We start from the raw sequence: 19,177 nt of genomic DNA on the forward strand, positions 1-19,177 counted from the left end.
GTTTCAAGCGCCTGTATACGTCACTCCAGGTGTACGTCCTCCCGTCCAATCCCTACGCGTTACGACACGTGTCACGTGTCTTCATCTGGGGAATCCGATTGGCGGTTGTGGTATTGTTTATGTATCCAAGCAACAGGAAGTAGTGCCGCGGCCATTTTGTTGGAGTCCAACATGTAACATACATTCTGCCCATTCGTTACAATGCATAGCAGAAGATGTCACTTTGCAGGACGCCGCGGCTTGAAAGCAACTGAAGTGTCAGCTCTCATATACACAAACAAAGTTGTGTAATGGGCCAGTAAAATCCAAAGGGGTAAAAATAAAAATAAATATGAAAAATGGATTTACTATACAAAAAATAGAATACAAAGAAACTCTGAGCCTTATGATCCCAAAACTGGAAAAAGAGGAGCATCATCCCACTGACCAATGCATGGCAACGCTCCTTATTCCTATATCATAAAATAGATAGGGGATCCAAAAACAATGTGTATCCCAAGACACCAATGTATCATATAGCTAAAAATATATAAGTATATATGAATACAGAGAAAAAGAGGACAAGTAGAGAATAATAAGTGTATATGAATAAAATGTATAAAAAATATATATAAAATATTATATATATATATATATATATATATATATAATAAAATGTATAAAAATGAATAAAATTGATAATTATAAAAATTATAAAAATTATTATTATAGATGGAGGTCGCACACCTAGTTTGTCGCATGATTAACAGAGTCTATGCACACAATGATGTATTAACGGTATAAATGGCCATAATAGTTAGCACAGATATGTAAACACATAAGGAACTAACTCCAAAATAAAAAAGAGTCAGAAATTACTCAGGAAACAGTTGAGGTCAAATTTAACATTCATTCCTCCTGGTACTAATGTTCGCATACGATGTATCCATTTAGATTCTTTTTGGCTTATTGTGTGAATCTTATGGCTCCCTCTCCATGAGGGGTTGTATTTCTCAACCCCCCAAAATTGGAGTTCAGTGGTGTCTCGATTATGGACCTGGTCAAAGTGTCTTGAGACACTATGCTTCGGGAAGCCTTTAATGATATTTTCAATATGTTCGCCAATCCGTACCTTAAGGGCCCTCTTTGTCCTCCCAACATATTGTAGATTACAGCTACATTGTAACACGTACACAACACCCTCAGTGTGACACCCGATAAAGTCCCTAATCACATGATTTTCTCCTGTATTTGTAGCTAGAAACTCAGTATGTTTCTTTTGGAATCTCTGTGACTTACGGCATGCCTTACAGTTCTTACATGGGTAAAAACCTTTTCCCGAGAAGAACGTATATCCGGGTTTAGGTGGTGGTTCAACTACCGTTTGAACAATAAGGTTTCTCAGAGCTGGTGCTCTCTTATATACTATCCTTGGTTTCTCTGGAAGTATATGTCCTAGATCTGTATCCCCTTTCAGGATGTGCCAGTGTTTCCTTATCAATTTGGCTACATCTTTGTGCTGAGAATTATAATCTAGGATGAGCACCGGTGCAACTTGTTGTAAATTACTTTTGGGTTTATTTTGTAGCATCACATTCCTATCAAGTTTCCTCACCAACTCTATTTGGTCCCTGACCCATGATTCTTCATATCCTTTTTCCTTGAATCTTGAACCAATGATGTCCGCTTGTAGTAAAAAATCACTCTCTTTCGTGCAGTTCCTTCTCAATCTGACAAGTTGTCCCCTGGGGATATTAAAAAGCCAAGGTTTAAAATGGCAACTGTCCATCGAGAGATAGCTGTTAGTATCCACGTTTTTAAAAAACGTCTTAGTAATTAGCTTGTCATTTTCTATACTGATGTTCAGATCTAGAAAGTCTACAGATTTCTCATCAATTTTCCACACTAGGGCGATGTTCTTATCGTTTCTATTGAGTCCCTCCAGGAAGTTCTCAAGACTATCTCTACTCCCGTTCCACAGGATAATGAGGTCGTCTATATACCTTTTATATAGAGATAATTCAACTGGAGTGTTTTCGTAGATGGCCGACTCTTCCCATAGTGCCATAAAGGCATTCGCCACACTAGGTGCAAATTTAGCACCCATGGCAATGCCAATTGCCTGATTAAAGTAACTCTGATCGTACCAGAAGTAGTTAGACTTGAGGCAGAAATCGAGGCATTTGATGAGAAACTTTCTCTGTTTGCAGATAAGACTGCTAAAATTACGTAAAAGCCACTTGGTAGCAAAGCAGGCATCATGGTGTTGTACAATGGTGTACAAGGATGTAACATCTGCTGTGGCCAGTAGAGTTCTTCCTTCACAGACTGGCACTGTATCCAGTAGTTGTAGTATATGCTTAGTATCTTTAAGGTAAGCAGGTGTCGCTTGGACGGCAGGTTGGATAAAATGGTCGATATACTGTCCCATCCTTGCCGTTAGGGAGTCAATCCCATTAACTATGGGCCTCCCTGGTGGGTCTTCGCGGGATTTGTGAATCTTAGGAATGGTGTAAATAACTGGTATCCGACAAGTTTCTGGTAATAGAAATGTGGCTTCTTTCTTATTTAAGATCTCTTTTTTCTTTCCCAGATCTATAAGTAATCTCAATTCTTTTTTATATTTCGAAGTGGGGTTCCCTAATAACTTCACATAAGTGTTGCCGTCTTGTAATTGTCTATTCAGTTCGCTCTGATATTGTTCCTTTGATTGTATTACGACTGCTCCGCCCTTATCCGCAGGACGGATGACAATATCGCTTCTTTCTGTAAGTAGTTTAATACCTTTCCTTATATGTATCGGGTCACTTCTTTTCTTTAGTTTCAGAGACTCCAGGTCTTGTAAAACTAGCTTCTTAAAAACATCAATATGTTGATTGTTGGAAATCTGCGGGTTATATACAGAATTGTTTCTCAAAGTGCTATGCAATGGTCCAATCACCCTAGTGGATGGTGCACTACACGATGTGAAAGGGTTATTGAGAATATATTTCTTAATAGTGAGTTTCCTCACATATTTCTGTATTCCGATGTACGTTTCAAATTTGTTGAGGTTTTTTGTGGGGGCATGCTTCAGCCCTTTATCCAGAACTGCCAATTCTTCTGCAGAAATGGATTTCCCACTGAGATTCACCACATTACTACCGACTACTCTCTTTTTCGCTTGGAATCGCGTTCCCGCTCGATTGCCTCTCTTTGTTCGGGGCTTAGCCGGTCTTCCTGTGTTCTTCTCAGTGGTGAACGATAAGGTTCTGGTTGCCGTCGAGGAGAGAGATCTCTCCTCTCCCGGTCTAAAAAAGACCTCTGTGCATTATGGTCATAATAGCCCTGATATTGACGCTGATCCTGGTAAGGCTCTTGGTAGTGTCTAATCGGCTCAAATCTATTGTGTGTATGCACAGGGGTTCTATCATACCCTCCATGATAATCATACTGTTGTGGTGGTGCTCTATATTCTCTTTGATTGGTCTGATAATTATGACCATTTTGACCATTATTGAATGGTTTCTTATATGGTTTCTTGAAGGCTTTTTTACCCGTTTTCTTTGGGGTGCGTTGTCCCTGATTCCTATTATGAGGCTGTTCATAATAAGGTCTTGTATATTGTGGTGGTTCCTGATATGGCCTATTGGTTTCAGGGTAGCTACCCCTTTCTTCTAGTCGCGATTCGGCCATATTGGTCATAGGTGTTGGTTCTAATATTCTAACCTCCCTCTCTGGTGTAGAGTAGGCTGAATTAGGCTGTACTTGCTCGACCTTTTGTTGCCATTTAAAAACTAGGTCGGACTTATAGTCACCAACATCACGTTGATACTTTTTCATTTTTCGTTGCTGCACTTCAAGATCCTTAGCAGTAAGATCTTTGTTTAATAGTATCGTTAATTTCTTGAAGTCCTCAGACTCCTTATGTGGTTCTATTTTAGATTTAAGTTCTTCTATTTGTTTATCTAAAATTCGCACCTTGCGTTGTTTCCGCTTCAATAGAAACTTAAGGCCTTCAACACTTCTATTGTTAAAAAATTCAAACCACTCATCCATAGACTCTTTGTCAGTCAGGCCGTCATTTGGGGGAAGTTCCCACCTGAGTCTCCTGGGTACAATATTTTCCCTAATATATCGGTCAAAAGTATTAATATCCCACCACAGACTCACTTTCTTCTCCATGTGGTGGCCCAGCTTCCTGACTAAACTTTCAAGGTCCATATTACGTGTTTTGTTGAGTGGGTTAAAAATATCATCAAGGTTCACATTTCTATTATCCATAAATGAAAAAACTTCCATAATGGCAGCAAAAGTAAAATTGTAAATAAACAGTGAATAAAGTGACAGTGCTTTTGCGCTAATATGGACCCTAAATGAATCCAACCCTAAACAAATTGTAGCAATAAGGTGCTGCAAAACCTAAAGTGTTTACAATACACACAAATATATAAAAATGAAGTGAAATGGGGTTCCGCGCATCCTAACACGCAGACATGATAAGCAAATAATATGTGATGACAAAGAGGAGAGCAGAAGAGCTCAATAAGGTCAAGTGTTACAAGTGAAACAAATGTCCACAAATCAAGGTAAAGTCACTGAGGTTAAATCAATAACCGTGATAAATTGTCCATGAAAAGGATGAAATATAAAAATAAAAAATGTGGTGATCAAAAAGTGTATATACACAATGATAATTGAAATTATGAATAAGCTGCCAGAGAGATGGAGCTAATAAGATCTCTAAACAGTCCAATAAAAAGTGTTGCCAGACGAGTGAAATACTCCCTCCCTAGGCTCCCGGGACTCTTACCTCCACGCAGATATTTAAGTGCATCCACTATAGGTATCACTGACAGTCCTCCGCAAATGGTCTCCACCAATCCTCCTTAGACATCCATGGCTGGATCCTCAGTCCGTCCAGACAATGCTCGTGTCCAAGAAAAAGAACAGGGGAAACAAAAACAGAGGAGGGGACTCCAATCGTGAAGTAGTAAACACAGGGAGATTGCTGAGGGAACACCATCAGAGAGAGAAACAAAAACTACAGCAAGAACTTTATTTTCATATGATAAAGTGCATCACAATTCATTTATTTTGAATTGGTTCCCTAATATAGTGCTCCGTAGCACACAAAAATTCACACATTGTGGTGTATTAGATACCAGTGTGAATAAACTCTAATGCCGCGTACAGACGATCGGACATTCCGACAACAAAACCGTGGATTTTTTTCAGATGGATGTTGGCTCAAACTTGTCTTGCATACACACGGTCGCACAAATGTTGTCGGAAATTCCGAACGCCAAGAACGCGGTCACGTACAACGCCACTATTAAAGGGAAGTTCAATACCAGTCGTGTTAGTAGAAGTTTGATGAGAGACGATTCATGTGCTTTTCAGTCCGGTACAGCGTGATGAATGTGCTATCTCCATTACGAACGCTAGTTTTACCAGACCGAGCGCTTCAGTCTCATACTTGATTCAGAGCATGTGTGGAATTTTGTGCGTCAGAATTGTCTACACACTATCGGAATTTACGAAAACGGATTTTGTTGTCGGAAAATTTGAGAGCCAGCTCTCAAATTTTTGTTGACAGAATTTACGACAGCAAATGTCCAATGGAGCCTACACACGGTCGGAATTTCCGACAACAAGCTCCCATCGAACATTTGTTGTCGGAAATTCCGAGCGGGTGTACGCAGCATTATTGCCTTTTTGCTACCAACTGATTAGAATGTTTTTATTTGAAATTCTAGAGGACTCTTAATATGTTGTTGTTTTATTAATTCATTGTTATGCAACAGTGCAAAGTTCATATTTATGGTTTTGTATCACCAGGGTTATGTATACCAGACTGTTCCCAATCAGTGCTGTGGAAACTGTGTCCAGAATTCATGCGTGTTCACTACAGCTAATGGAGTACTTACAACCCTAGAGGTATTTTTAGTTAACTCTTTCAATAAAAAATATAATGTTTTTTATTCCATAATGTTTATTTGTTTGGTGCTTTAAATACAGTAAACATGCAAAAGTTGAAAACCAAAGGGCATGGTCAATCAAAGGTGTAAGGCCGGATTCACACTTGTGCGTGCGAATTTCAGCTCTCTTATCTCTGCAGAGAGATAAGAGAACTGTTCAGCAGATCAGCTCCATTTTAGATGCGAATTTGGAGACCTGGGAGAGGGGAGGGGGAGGGGGGATGTGTATTGAGGTGAATGAGACAAATCCTGAAGAGAAATTAACACATCTGCGAATCAGATGCGTCCCCATAGAAGATAATGGGCCTGAATTCGCACCTGAGCCGCACCGCAATGCCTAGAAAAGACACACGTTTTTTTCGGCAATGTGCAGTGCGAATGCATCGCACATGTGTGAACCAGCCTCATTGAAATCAATGTATTTTATAATGTTATGCGAATTGGATGCGGTTTAAGCCGCAACCAATTCGCATAGGTGTGAATCCAGCCTAAAGGTTGTGTAAAACAATGACTGGATACATAACAGGCCAAAAATGATGATAATAAACATCTTTACAGGGATTATGGTTGCCCTGATATATATATATATATATATATATGTATATATATATGACAGAGTTGCTGTAATCATTCAGTATCACTCTAACAGTCGTATACATCTATATATGTGATATGTGAAAAACAGTGCTGCACCACTCCTAAAAATGTAATAGTGCTTTATTGCTTTAAAAAACATTTGTTAAAACCAGTTGCACACTTACCTGACTCCTGTTACCACTCTCCGGGCCGTCTTTAATGTTAATTGGACTCTGGGCAAAATGTTTCTTTTAAGCTAGACTTAAAATTAGTTTACTGTATCAGATCAGGCAGTGATTGCGATTGGTTGCCAGAGGTTACAGCATATCATTACCACTTACTTACTGGTTGCTAGAGGTTACGGCACACATTACGTCTCACTGATTGGTTTCTAGAGGTTACATCACATGATTTCTTCGTGTTGATTGGTTGCTAGAGATTACTGTACAGTAATACTGATCACTGATTGGTTGCTAGAGGTTACAGCACATCATGATATACATATGAATGCCGCCTTTATTTACATATGAATGCCACTGGCCTCAGCTATTTACATATTAATCCCACCGCTATTTACATATAAATGTTCCCGCTATTTACAAATGAATGACGGTTATTTCCATGTAAACACTGGGTTTACAGGTGAGTCATCTGTACACAACAATAGGGCAGAACTGGACAGCATTAGTAACTGCACTTCACACTGAGAGATCAGGACACAGCACATGACTAAAACATCAAGGAACAAGGGAATTTAAACGGGGATAGTTGGCAAGTATGAGGCAGCTGCTTTGGGCCCCACGACAATGACAGGGCCCAGGGCAGCTGCCCCTTTTGCCTTGCCTTAAAGATGGCCCTGACCGCTTCAGCAATGTCTCGGCTGCAGCACTGCGCCTCTTTCTTTCTGGTCTTATGCCACGTACACACAACCATTTTTAATGCTCTAGAAAAAACAAAGTTTTTTCAACGTGATTCTTGTCAAGCCTGCCTTGCCTACACACGATTATGAGAGACAATTTGCGCTTTTCAGTCTTCGTGCTTTTCAGTCTGTTACAGCGTGACAAAAGTGTTATCTCGATTATGAACGCTAGTTTTACCAGAACGAGCACTCCCATCTCATAAATTGCTTCTGAGCATGCGCGATTTTTTCACATCACTAAAGCCTACACACGACCGTTTTTCACGACGTGAAAAACGACAACGTGAAAAAAGACACGAAAAAATAGAGCATGTTCTAAGTTTTTAATGCCCATTTTTCACGTCAGAAAAAATGCTCTGGAGCCCACACATGATCGTTTTTAATGGCATTTAAAAAAATAGCATTTTTCACGTCATAAAAAACGGTCGTGTGTACGTAGCATTACAGGAGACACAGAGAAAAACAGGAGCTACTCTATCCAAAGCTAGAAAAAAGTTTTTGGCTTCACATACACTATAACTGATAATGCAGTGAAACCTTACAGATGAGGATTCACACTGGAAATCAACACGAAATAAACTATTTCTATAAATAGGAATTCATATGTGGTAACAATACAAAGCTGGTTAGGGTCTCTGTGTAACTGCTACTTTTGTCTTTGATAGGATGGAAAAACCTTATCTGAACCTAGCGACATTTGTATAGTTTATAACTGTAAGAAGACAAATGGACAATTTTTAACTTTGGCAGAAAAGAAGATATGTGAGCACGTGAGTGCTCAGGACTGCAAAACTGTAAGTTAAAGTGGAATTTATCTATCTATCTATCTATCTATCTATCTATCTATCTATCTATCTATCTATCTATCGCCAATTTTATTGATACCGGGCCCTCTGTGGATCCTACAATATTGTTTAACCACTTAACCCCCGGACCATATTGCTGCCCAAAGACCAGAGCACTTTTTGCGATTCGGGACTGTGCTGCTTTAACTGACAATTGCGCGGTCGTGCGACGTGGCTCCCAAACAAAATTGGCGTCCTTTTTTACCCACAAATAGAGCTTTCTTTTGGTGGTATTTGATCACCTCTGCGGTTTTTATTTTTTGCGCTATTAACAAAAATAGAATGACAATTTAAAAAAAAAAAATATTTTTTACTTTTTGCTGTAATAAATATCCCCCAAAAATATATAAAAAAACATTTTTTTTTCTCAGTTTAGGCCGATACGTATTCTTCTACATATTTTTCGTAAAAAAAAATCGCAATAAGCGTTTATTGATTGGTTTGTGCAAAAGTCATAGCGTTTACAAAATAGGGGGTATTTTTATGGCATTTTTATTAATATATATTTTTTTACTAGTAATGGCGGCGATCAGCGATTTTTTTTTCGGTACTGCGACATTATGGCAGACACTTCGGACACTTTTGACACATTTTTGGGACCATTGGCATTTTTATAGCGATCAGTGCTATAAAAATGCATTGGATTACTATAAAAATGCCACTGTCAGTGAAGGGGTTAACACTAGGGGGCGGGGAAGGGGTTAAGTATGTTCCCTGGGTGTGTTCTTACTGTGGGGGGGGTGGCCTCACTAGGGGAAACACTGATCCTCTGTTCATACATTCTATGAACAGAAGATCAGCATTTCCCCCCCTAACTGGACCGAGAGCTGTGTGTTTACACACACAGCTCCCGGTCCCCGCTCTGTAACGAGCAATCGCGGGTGCCCGGCGGCGATCGAGCCCGCCGGGCACACGCACGGGAGTCGGGGGCTCAAAGAGCCGCCGTATAGCTACGGGCTCTCGCCCAGGAGAGCCGACCTGCCGCCGTATAATGACGGTGCGCGGTCGGCTAGTAGTTAACAACACAGTTACAGTCTGACATTATAGAGCTATTTATTCCAAACTGCCTGTTGATCATCATTAATGCATTAAACCATGACTTCCATAGTGTATGGTTTTGGGGCCAACTGCACAATATAATTAGACAGAGTATGGAAAGGTGGACTTGGAGAAGCCAAATAATAATAAAAAAAAACCTATGTGAATCTATTATGAATCACAGAATGGTCTTTTTAAACACTTCAATCTTTATTACTCTCTTTTTTTTTTTTTATATGATCTTCTTTTTTAACACACTGTGACCAGAGCAATAAAGTGTTACCATAGTAACATTGTACTATTCTAGGGAAATGATCAAGTTTTTTTCTCTGGTATAAGAAACCATTTTTACTGAATGAAATTGATTCATTCAGTGTGTATTATAGTGATTAGCTGTGATTGGCCACAGCAAATCACATGGGACAGATGCTCTGATTGGTCACAGAAATCACCTGCTACCAGCAGTGGGTTAGTACACTGCTCAGTCTGCAGGTACAGACGGTGACAGATTGCGCCGCAGGGCGGCCTGTTCCGGGAACACATCCTTTGACATCCATCTAGAACGACAAAGGTCTTGCCAAGCCGTCCTTTGACAAAAGGCTGGGCAAGAAGTAGTTAAACAGAACAAATCTACATGCCCTATTTCCATGACAAATCTGAAAAAAGGGGGGTTTATTCATTGTTGTACTGTAGAGGGCTAAGCCATGCTGGTCCAAAAGCAGCATTCAGACCCAATGAAGCATTGACTTTTTGTGGAGTGTTGTCAGTGCAGGTTGGCGTTCTGCTTTTAGAAAATGAAAATACATGTCAAATGTCAAGAAATTATAGAAGTGATTGATCATATTTCCATCTCCTGTAATAATAAAAATAAAATAAAAAATGTATTCCAGTAATATGCAATATCCACTTCCATTAATATGTTTAATGTTTTCTCCAGGGAGAAGAATATCAGAAGGTCCCTAATCAGTGCTGTGGCCAGTGTGTCCAGACACAATGCCTGATTATAGTTGCCGGCAACGTTAACAAAACTTTGAATGTATGTTATTAATTCATATTTAAGTAATCCAAAACAATGAAAATTACTGCATGTTGTGATAAATGTTTAGTATTGAAGTGCTACATCTGGAATCAATATTAAATATCCACTGTTCTTTTAGGATCATCAATACATGCTGTATGGTTTTATCAATAAGTCTTATCTACATAAGACTTATCTATCTGTTTTAATATCTGTGATTACTCAAGGAAATCATCATCGCTGGTACACTTTCTCCTCACTCTCGTCATCTGACCTGGATATTTTTTTAGCCAGAGGGGACTATTAATAGGGGAATAGTCATTTATATTTGTTTCCCTGAAAAAAACTTTAGGATGCTGTCTTTCATCATCCTTGGATATAGTGATATCCAAAACATTTAATCCTTTAAATCAAATTTATCCACCAATCTAATGGTATTGTTGTTGTTCAAGTTATTCATAAACTCATAAAGACTTCCCTCAGTGCCCTCCTACATGAAGAAGAGGTCATCTACATTATAAACCTTTTCTAAAACAGGAATTCAGATCTCCTTTGATGTCTTCCCACTCGGACATGAAAACGTTGGCAAGACTGGGTGTACATTTCACGCCCATGGTCACTCCTGCTTTTTGAGTATATTCAATATTTTTTTCATTTTTTTTTTATTAATGTATTTGCATCCATTGAACATTAAGTTTTGCTGCATAGGAATTTTAAGCTTTGTACAAAGTCAATTTGAATATTGTTTTGTATTTTCTAACACATACAAATTGAGGGCCAGATTCACAAAAGAGATACGACGGCGTATCTCCTGATACGCCGTCGTATCTCTGTTTCTAACTATGCGACTGATTCATAGAATCAGTTACGCATAGATAGGCAGAAGATCCGACAGGTGTAATGGACTTAGGATGCAGTACCGCGGCCGCCGCTGGGGGGAGTTTGCGTCGTAAACCAGCGTCGGGTATGCAAATTAGGAGTTACGGCGATCCACAAAGCTTTTTCCCGTCGTTACGTCGTCGCGAGTGTTAGATTTCCGTCGCAAAGATAGTGCACCTTTAACATGGTGTAAAAGTACTCCACCATGTTAAAGTATGCCTGTCTTTCCCGCGTCGCTTTTGAATTATTTTTAAATTTTTAAAATTTCCCGGCGTAACTCTTTTTTCACGTCGCGATTCACAAAACGTCGGCTTGTCGTAATTTCGCGCAAAGCACGTCGGGAAATTTGCGACGGGAGCATGCGCAGTACGTCCGGCGCGGGAGCGCTCCTAATTTAAATGGTACCCGCCCCATTTGAATTGGGCCGCCTTGCGCCGGACCTGTTTACGATACACCGCCGCAAATTTCCAGGTAAGTGCTTTGTGGATCGGGCACTAAATCGGAAAAATTGCGGCGGTGTAACGTAAACCGGTTACGTAAAATTGCGCCCGCTCTACGAGAATCTGGCCCTTAGTGTCTGTATATTTTGGATATTTTCTTCTTGCTAAATTAACACAAAGTAGGGGTGATTTTTATTATCTAGATCTAGAACCAGACACACTGGGCCAGATTCACAAGGAGTAATGCCGGCGTATCAGTAGATACACCGACGTAACTCGCAATCTAAGCCCGTCGCATGTTTAAGTGTATTCTCAAACTGAGATACACTTAAACCTACCTAAGATACGACGGCCTGCCCCGTTGTATCTTAGGGTGCAATATTTACGCTGGCCGCTAGGTGGCGCTTCCATTGAGTTTGGCGTAGAATATGCAAATGAGTAGATACCCCTATTCACGAACATACGCTTGCCCGTCGCAGTAAATATACGCCGTTTCCGTAAGAGGTATGCCGGCGTAAAGATAAACATGCCCCCTAGGTGGTGTATCCAATGTTAAGTATGGCCGTCGTTCCCGCGTCGCAATTTAAAAATTTTACGTTGTTTGCGTAACTCGTCCGTAAATGGGGCTGGACGTCAATTACGTTCACGTCAAAACCAATGACGTCCTTGCGACGTCATTTGGAGCAATGCACACTGGGATATTTTACGGACGGCGCATGCGCAGTTCGTTTTGCGCGGGGACGCGCTTCATTTAAATGATACACGCTCCCTACCCGCTGAATTTGAATTCCGCCGCGTGATTTACGCTACGTTGCCGCAACTTTACAGGCAAGTGCTTTGTGAATAAAGCACTTGCCTGAAAAACTTGCGGCGGCGTAACGTAAATGACATACGTTACGCCAGCAGAAAGATCCGCTGATCTTTCTGAATCTGGCCCTGTGGGTTCAGTTAGAGTGTTTTGAGCCAATAACAGCAACCAGAAGCAAAACTGATAGAACTTGCTTGTGTGATTTAGTTTCTTGATCTTGGAAATCTTAAATCCCAAAAACTTAACCCAGGCTCCCTCCTGATTGCAGAGCTATACAAGTGTGGCACAACTGTTATTTCTGAATAAACCACCAAATAAAATGTGTTTTCAGAGCAGAGTACTTTTAGAGAGCAGTGGTCTTTTTAGCTTATTACTGCAACATTTTGTGCTTAACCATGCCATGCCGATTCAGTCCAATAGCGCTGCAATTGGCAAAGTGCATGTTCCTTGATGCTTGCAAAGCTATTGGCCTGACTCAACAGAGTGGTGTGTCAGACCACTACAGCAAAATGGCAAAATCACTGTTATCACAAAGCACAACAAACAATGGTCTATTAGCTGCAGGTTAGAGGTGGAGAGCAGAAAGGGCAAGTGGCCATGGGGCATTCTTACACTCAAGCCTCGTACACACGATCGGTCCATCCGATGAGAACGGACCGATGGACAGTTTTCATCGGTTAACCGATGAAGCTGACTGATGGTCCGTCGCACCTACACACCATCGGTTAAAAAAACGATCGTGTCAGAACGCGGTGACGTAAAACACGACGACGTGCTGAAAAAAACGAAGTTCAATTCTTCCAAGCATGCGTTGACCTGATTCTGAGCATGCGTGGATTTTTAACCGATGGTCGTGCCTGCTAACAATCGTTTTTTTCCCATCGCTTAGGAATCCATCAGTTGATTTTAAAGCAAGTTGGCTTTTTTTTAACCGATGGTTAAATAACCTATGGGGCCCACACATGTTCGGTTTTGACCGATAAAAACGGTCCATCAGACCGTTGTCCTCTGGTTAACCTATCGTGTGTACGAGGCCTGAGATGACAGGTAAGACATCCCTAATCTCTTATATTGGTGTGAGCTGGAACCATGGGTAAAACATTTTAAGAGGTTGATTGGGCTTTAATATCATTTACAGTAAAGGGTATATTATTCTATATATATATATATTGTCATATAAAGAGTACAGTTATTAAGGCTTGATGCAATAGGAATCTTAGTATTTGGTTACAATTACCGCCCTGCTGATTTATTGTTTTAACATCCTTTATTTGGTTGTTTACACAGAAATAACAGTTGTGCTTTACTTTTTTATATAAAATGCTGATGAAATGATTCTTCTGTTTCAAAATCTACACAGCAAATTATCACTCCTACCCCACTTCTCTGCCATCGGTAAAACTCTAGTAGTTTTGGAACATCTAAATAGTGTACCATGTAATGATTAACACAATAGATGATGAACTGCGTTTGATTTCTGTACATGCTCCAATGTACAGTGCTCGACCACATGACATCAACAAGAGCATAATCACTACCCCACAATTTGCTTGGCTGACTTTTATTTTAGGGGTGGAGTGTTAGGAAAGTCATGTACAGATGTAATAGCCTCTTTAAAATTACATAGGGATATATTAATGACTATTCGGCGAACAACGAAGAATTTGGGGTGTTCGCGGCAAATTCGAAAAGCCGCAGAACACCCTGTTCAAGTCTATGGGAGAAATCTAAAGTGCTAATTTTAAAGGCTAATATGCAAGTTATTGTCCTAAAAAGTGTTTGGGGACCTGGGTCCTGCACCAGGGGACATGTATCAATGCAAAAAAAGTTTTAAAAACTGCAGTTTTTTCGGGAGCAGTGAATTTAATAATGCTTAAAGTGAAACAATAAAAGTGAAATATTCCTTTAAATTTCATACCTACGGAGGAAGTAAAGTATGCATGTGAAATAGCGCATGTTTCCCGTACTTAGAACTGTCTCCGAAGGAAAAAAAGTCTTGTGGCTATAATGAATTGTCGGCTCCCGGCAATTCAGAGAGAATTCATTCATAATTTTTTTTTAAAAAAGCGTGGGGTCCCCCCAAATTTAATTACCAGGCTCTTCAAGTCTGGTATGGATATTAAGGGGAACCCCGCTGTCAATTTAAAAAAAAATAACGTGGGGTTCCCCCCAAATATCCATTCCAGACCCTTCAGGTCTGGTGTGGATTTTAAGGGGAACTCCACCCCAAATTTAAAAAAAGAAATGGCGTGGAGTTCCCCCAAAAATCCACACCAGACCCCTTATCCGAGCACGCAACCTGGCCGGCCGCAGAAAAGAGGGGGGGTCGAGAGAGCGCCCCTCCTGAACCGTACCAGGCCACATGCCCTCAACATGGGGAGGATGTCCCCATGTTGTATAGGGACAAGGGCCTCATCCCCGCAACCCTTGCCCGGTGGTTGTGGGGGTCTGCGGGCGGGGGGCCTATCAGAATCTGGAAAACCGCTTTAACAAAGGGGACCCCCAGATCCTGGCCTCCCCCTATGTGAATTGGTATTGGGGTACATTGTACCCCTACCATTTCACAAAGGAAGTGTAAATAGTTGTAAAAAAACACATACACACCGTGGAAAAAATTCCTTTATTAAAAAAAAAAAATCCAGCGGTGGGACCGAGAGTGGATTACCACTGCTGGATTTTTTTTTTTAATAAAGGACTTTTTTCCATGGTGTGTATGTTTTTTTACAACTATTTACACTTCCTTCGTGAAATGGTAGGGGTACAATGTACCCCATCACCAATTCACATAGGGGGGGCAGAATCTGGGGGTTCCCCTTGTTAAAGGGGTATTCCAGATTCTGATAAGCCCCCCGCCTGCAGACCCCCACAACCACCGGGCAAGGGTTGTGGGGATGAGGCCCTTGTCCCCATCAACATGGGGACATCCTCCCCATGTTGAGGGCATGTGGCCTGGTACGGTTCAGGAGGGGGGGCGCTCTCTCGTCCCCCCTCTTTTCTGTGCCCGGCAAGGTTACGTGCTTGAATAAGGGGTCTGATGTGGATTTTTGGGGGAACACCACGCCATTTCTTTTTATAAATTTGGGGTGGAGTTCCCCTTAAAATCCACACCAGACCTGAAGGGTCTGGAATGGACATCTGGGGGAAACTGATGGCGGGGTTCCCCTTAATATCCATACCAGACCTGAAGGGCCTGTCAATTGAATTTGGGGGGACCCCACGCTTTTTTTTTTTTTGTATGAATGAATTCTCTCTGAATTGCTGGGAGCCGACAATTCATTATAGCTGCGAGTCAGTTTTAAATGACTTTTTTTCTTTCAGAAATGACACTTTGTGCAGAGACAGTTCTAAGTACGGGAAACATGCGCTATTTCACATGCATACTTTACACCCCCCCTACGTACAAAATTTAAAGGAATATTTCACTTTTATTGTTCACTTTAAGCATTATTAAATTCACTGCTCCTGAAAAAACGGCAGTTTTTAAAACTTTTTTTGCATTGATACATGTCCCCTGGGGCAGGACCCAGGTCCCCAAACACTTTTTAGGACAATAACTTGCATATTAGCCATTAAAATTAGCACTTTAGATTTCAAATGTTCGAGTCCCATAGACTTTAACGGGGTTCTAAAGTTCACATGAACCTTTGGTGTGTTTGCAGGTTCTGGTGCGAACCGAACAGGGGGGTGTTCGGCTCATCCCTATTAATGACCAAGCCTATTCTGACACTTTTTGTGTATTTTTTTGCTAGAACCCACAATTTTTTATGTCACATGGTATTTGCGCAGCACTTTTTCTTGTACAAAGGGCTTTATTAAAATTACAGATCGAAAGAACAATACAAAAACATTGGTGGATACATCATGGAGAAATGATTACAAAATACTTCAAAAATCAAAGTGATTAATCCAAGACACATGAATGTAAACAGGCCCAAGGAAGTCCAAGGGCTATAGCATGGGATCTGCGAAAGATTATTGTCCGCTTGAAAGTACAGGTGAAGTGGCAGCACGCTGGGCTAGGTTTAAGTGCTGGAGGACTTGCAGAGCCATATATAAAGCAGGTATCGAGAAGTAAATTCAAAATATAACATTTCAAAAAGAGGAGAAACAAAGAAAAAAGTGGAAAGAAAAAGAGTGCAGAAAAGAAAGGTAGTAAATACCCTTATCCAAAAGAAGTATTTTCACACCATGTATCCAATCCCAACAGGACCAGGCCTGTCGGCCTGAGAGACCTGAAGAAAGATAGGAAGAAGCGAAGAAGAGGAGAAGGACCAGAGAAAGAATAGAGTAGGTGTGGAGAGCAGATAAAGGAAGAGTAAAAAGAAAGTCCATGGGGTGGGGGGAGCAGAGGCATGCTAAAGAGAAAGAAGCGCTAGATCAAATCTAGAAGGGTGATTAAGAGCCACTCAAGGTTGCCATACCCAAAGAAATTTATCGTAAGCATCTGATAATATGGCCGTCAGTTTTTCATTCACCATAATGTCATTTATGCAGTTTTCTGCTTCAAAACTGAGGGCCGGTGATTTCCAGGCCCTTGCTTTGGTCTATAAAGTTGCAGTAAAAATGTGCAACGCCAATTGGCATTCCGGCCAAAGTTAGGTCAGTGGTTTTTCAAACACAATTTTTTACCTTACATTAAAGGCTTTCCTCTGTACATTGATATAATTAATGTACAAACTCTATGGACTTAGCTATGTGGCAAAAAAATAGTTATCTAATATAATGCTTTAAAAGTGTGTGGAATGGCGCCAAAATACGGTACTTAAAAATCACCATAGGCGATGCTTTAAAAAATGTTTACAGGTTACCAGTTTGAAGTTACAGAGGAGGTCTAGTGCTAGAAATATTGCTCTTGCTATACTGTTCATTGTGATACCTAATGTGTGGTACAAAATCATTTACATATATGAGCGTGACCTTTGCATGCGTTGGCCACTGCATGCATTTTTTTTATATTTATACTGTCCCTTTATTTTTTATTTATTTTTTTGGTCATTTTTATTGCTGTCACAAGAAATGTTAACATCCCTTCTGACCACAATAAAGCATGACAGGTCCTCTTTATAGAGAGATCTGTGGTCAATAAGACCCCACATCTCTCCTATACAATGGAAAGCATCAGATAAAAAAATCTTTCCAAACCTGAGTCACTCACCCTGACATAGATAAGAAACTACCAGCCAAGCCTGAATGTTTTACCTACACTAACAAGAAGAACCTAACTATTTCCATTCTAGCACACTAATGGGTGCTACATACTGTTACCTGCCCAACCCAATTGAGGTTTCATCAGCTGCCTTGGAGGGCAGAGGAGGGATGAGGGGTTTTATATATTTAAGCCCTGTACACACGGCCGAGAATCCCATTGTAAAAAAACGTTTTTTTTTCTCGACGGGATTCTTGTTTCGCTTTCCTTGCATACACACTGTCAAGCCAAAATCTCGTCCTTCTCAAACGCGGTGACGTACAACACGTAGGACGACACTATAAAGGGGAAGTTCGATTCCACTGGTGACACCCTTGGGGCTGCTTTTGCTAGTCTCGTGTTACCGCGTGTGAGTAAAAGTTTGGTGAGAGACGATTCACGCTTTTAAGTCTTCGTGCTTTTCAGTCCGTTACAGCGTGACAAATGTGCTATCTCCATTACGAACGCTAGTTTTACCGAAGGTGCGCTCCCGTCTCATACTTGATTCTGACCATGCGCAGGTTTTTAAGACTCTGAAAAACATACACACGAACGTTTTTCTCGTTGTAAACCAGCCCGATGAGAATCACAACGAGAAAATTGAGACTCCAGACGAGAAAAATAGAGAGCGGGTTCTCTTTTTTTCTCGTCAAGATTCACGACAGTTTTCTCGACGAGAAACCATACACAAGAACAGTTCTCTGCAAAAAGCTCTGCCAGCAGTTTTCTTGCCATGAAAAACGAGCGTGTGTACAACTTCATATTCCCATCGCACACGTTTCTAGATAAGCTCTCAAAGTTTGGGTGCTGCAGCAACAACCAGCTGGATACTGGTTAAAGTCACAAAGTAGATATTTGCCAGCACACTATGGATCAACACAAAGTAGCGTCCAAACAGATTATTTATTGCATGATCACAACACAAGGAGAGTGCAAAGTTTTGGAGTTGCGCAGGACCTCTTTGTCAGGCATGTGAAGATTATAAATTTATAGATCCCTGATCTTTCCATAAAGAGGACCAGTCACTGCCCAAGCTATCACAAGGGATGTTGTTCATCTCTTGCGATTAAAACAAATAAAGTGTAAAAAAGTACATTTAAATTAAATAAAACAAAAAAAATTAAGGAATCTCCGCTCTCCCCATGCTCACACTCAAATGCAAACAAGCGCATTGGTCCTGTACGCATATGTAAACAGTGATTGCACCACACATGTGTGATATCACCGCAAACAGCACCAGAACTCACATTTAATTAACATCTAATAACCTGTAAAATAATTTTAAAGTGTCACCTATGGAGATTTCATAGGTCTGCAAAATTTTCAATCTTGACGTGTTTGGTATCTATTTACTTGACACAACATAAATTTTTATATTTGACCCCAAAAAAATTATTATATTGTGTTTGTGTGCATTAAAATGCATGTTAGTGTATTTTTTTCCTAAAAATTTCCATTTTTTAAATACTGCGCAAATATTATACAGCAAACAAAATTGCAACAACCATCATTTTATTCTCCAGGGCCTTG

At 40.5% G+C, this 19,177-nt stretch overlaps 1 protein-coding gene across 1 annotated transcript in view; it reads left to right on the forward strand.

Moving 5' to 3' along the window:
- The window catches only part of LOC120916788 (hemocytin-like), an 89,342-nt gene extending 78,977 nt beyond the window's left edge, over positions 1 to 10,365 (forward strand). Inside the window, exons 10-12 of the mRNA XM_040327725.1 lie at positions 5,800 to 5,898; positions 8,100 to 8,228; positions 10,255 to 10,365. Of these exons, the coding sequence (XP_040183659.1) occupies positions 5,800 to 5,898; positions 8,100 to 8,228; positions 10,255 to 10,365 (339 nt within the window). The remainder of the gene's footprint in view (positions 1 to 5,799; positions 5,899 to 8,099; positions 8,229 to 10,254) is intronic.
- The last annotated feature ends 8,812 nt before the right edge of the window (positions 10,366 to 19,177 follow it).

This window comes from Rana temporaria, chromosome 11 (genome assembly GCF_905171775.1).
Source record: "Rana temporaria chromosome 11, aRanTem1.1, whole genome shotgun sequence".
In the NCBI taxonomy this organism is placed as follows: domain Eukaryota; kingdom Metazoa; phylum Chordata; class Amphibia; order Anura; family Ranidae; genus Rana; species Rana temporaria.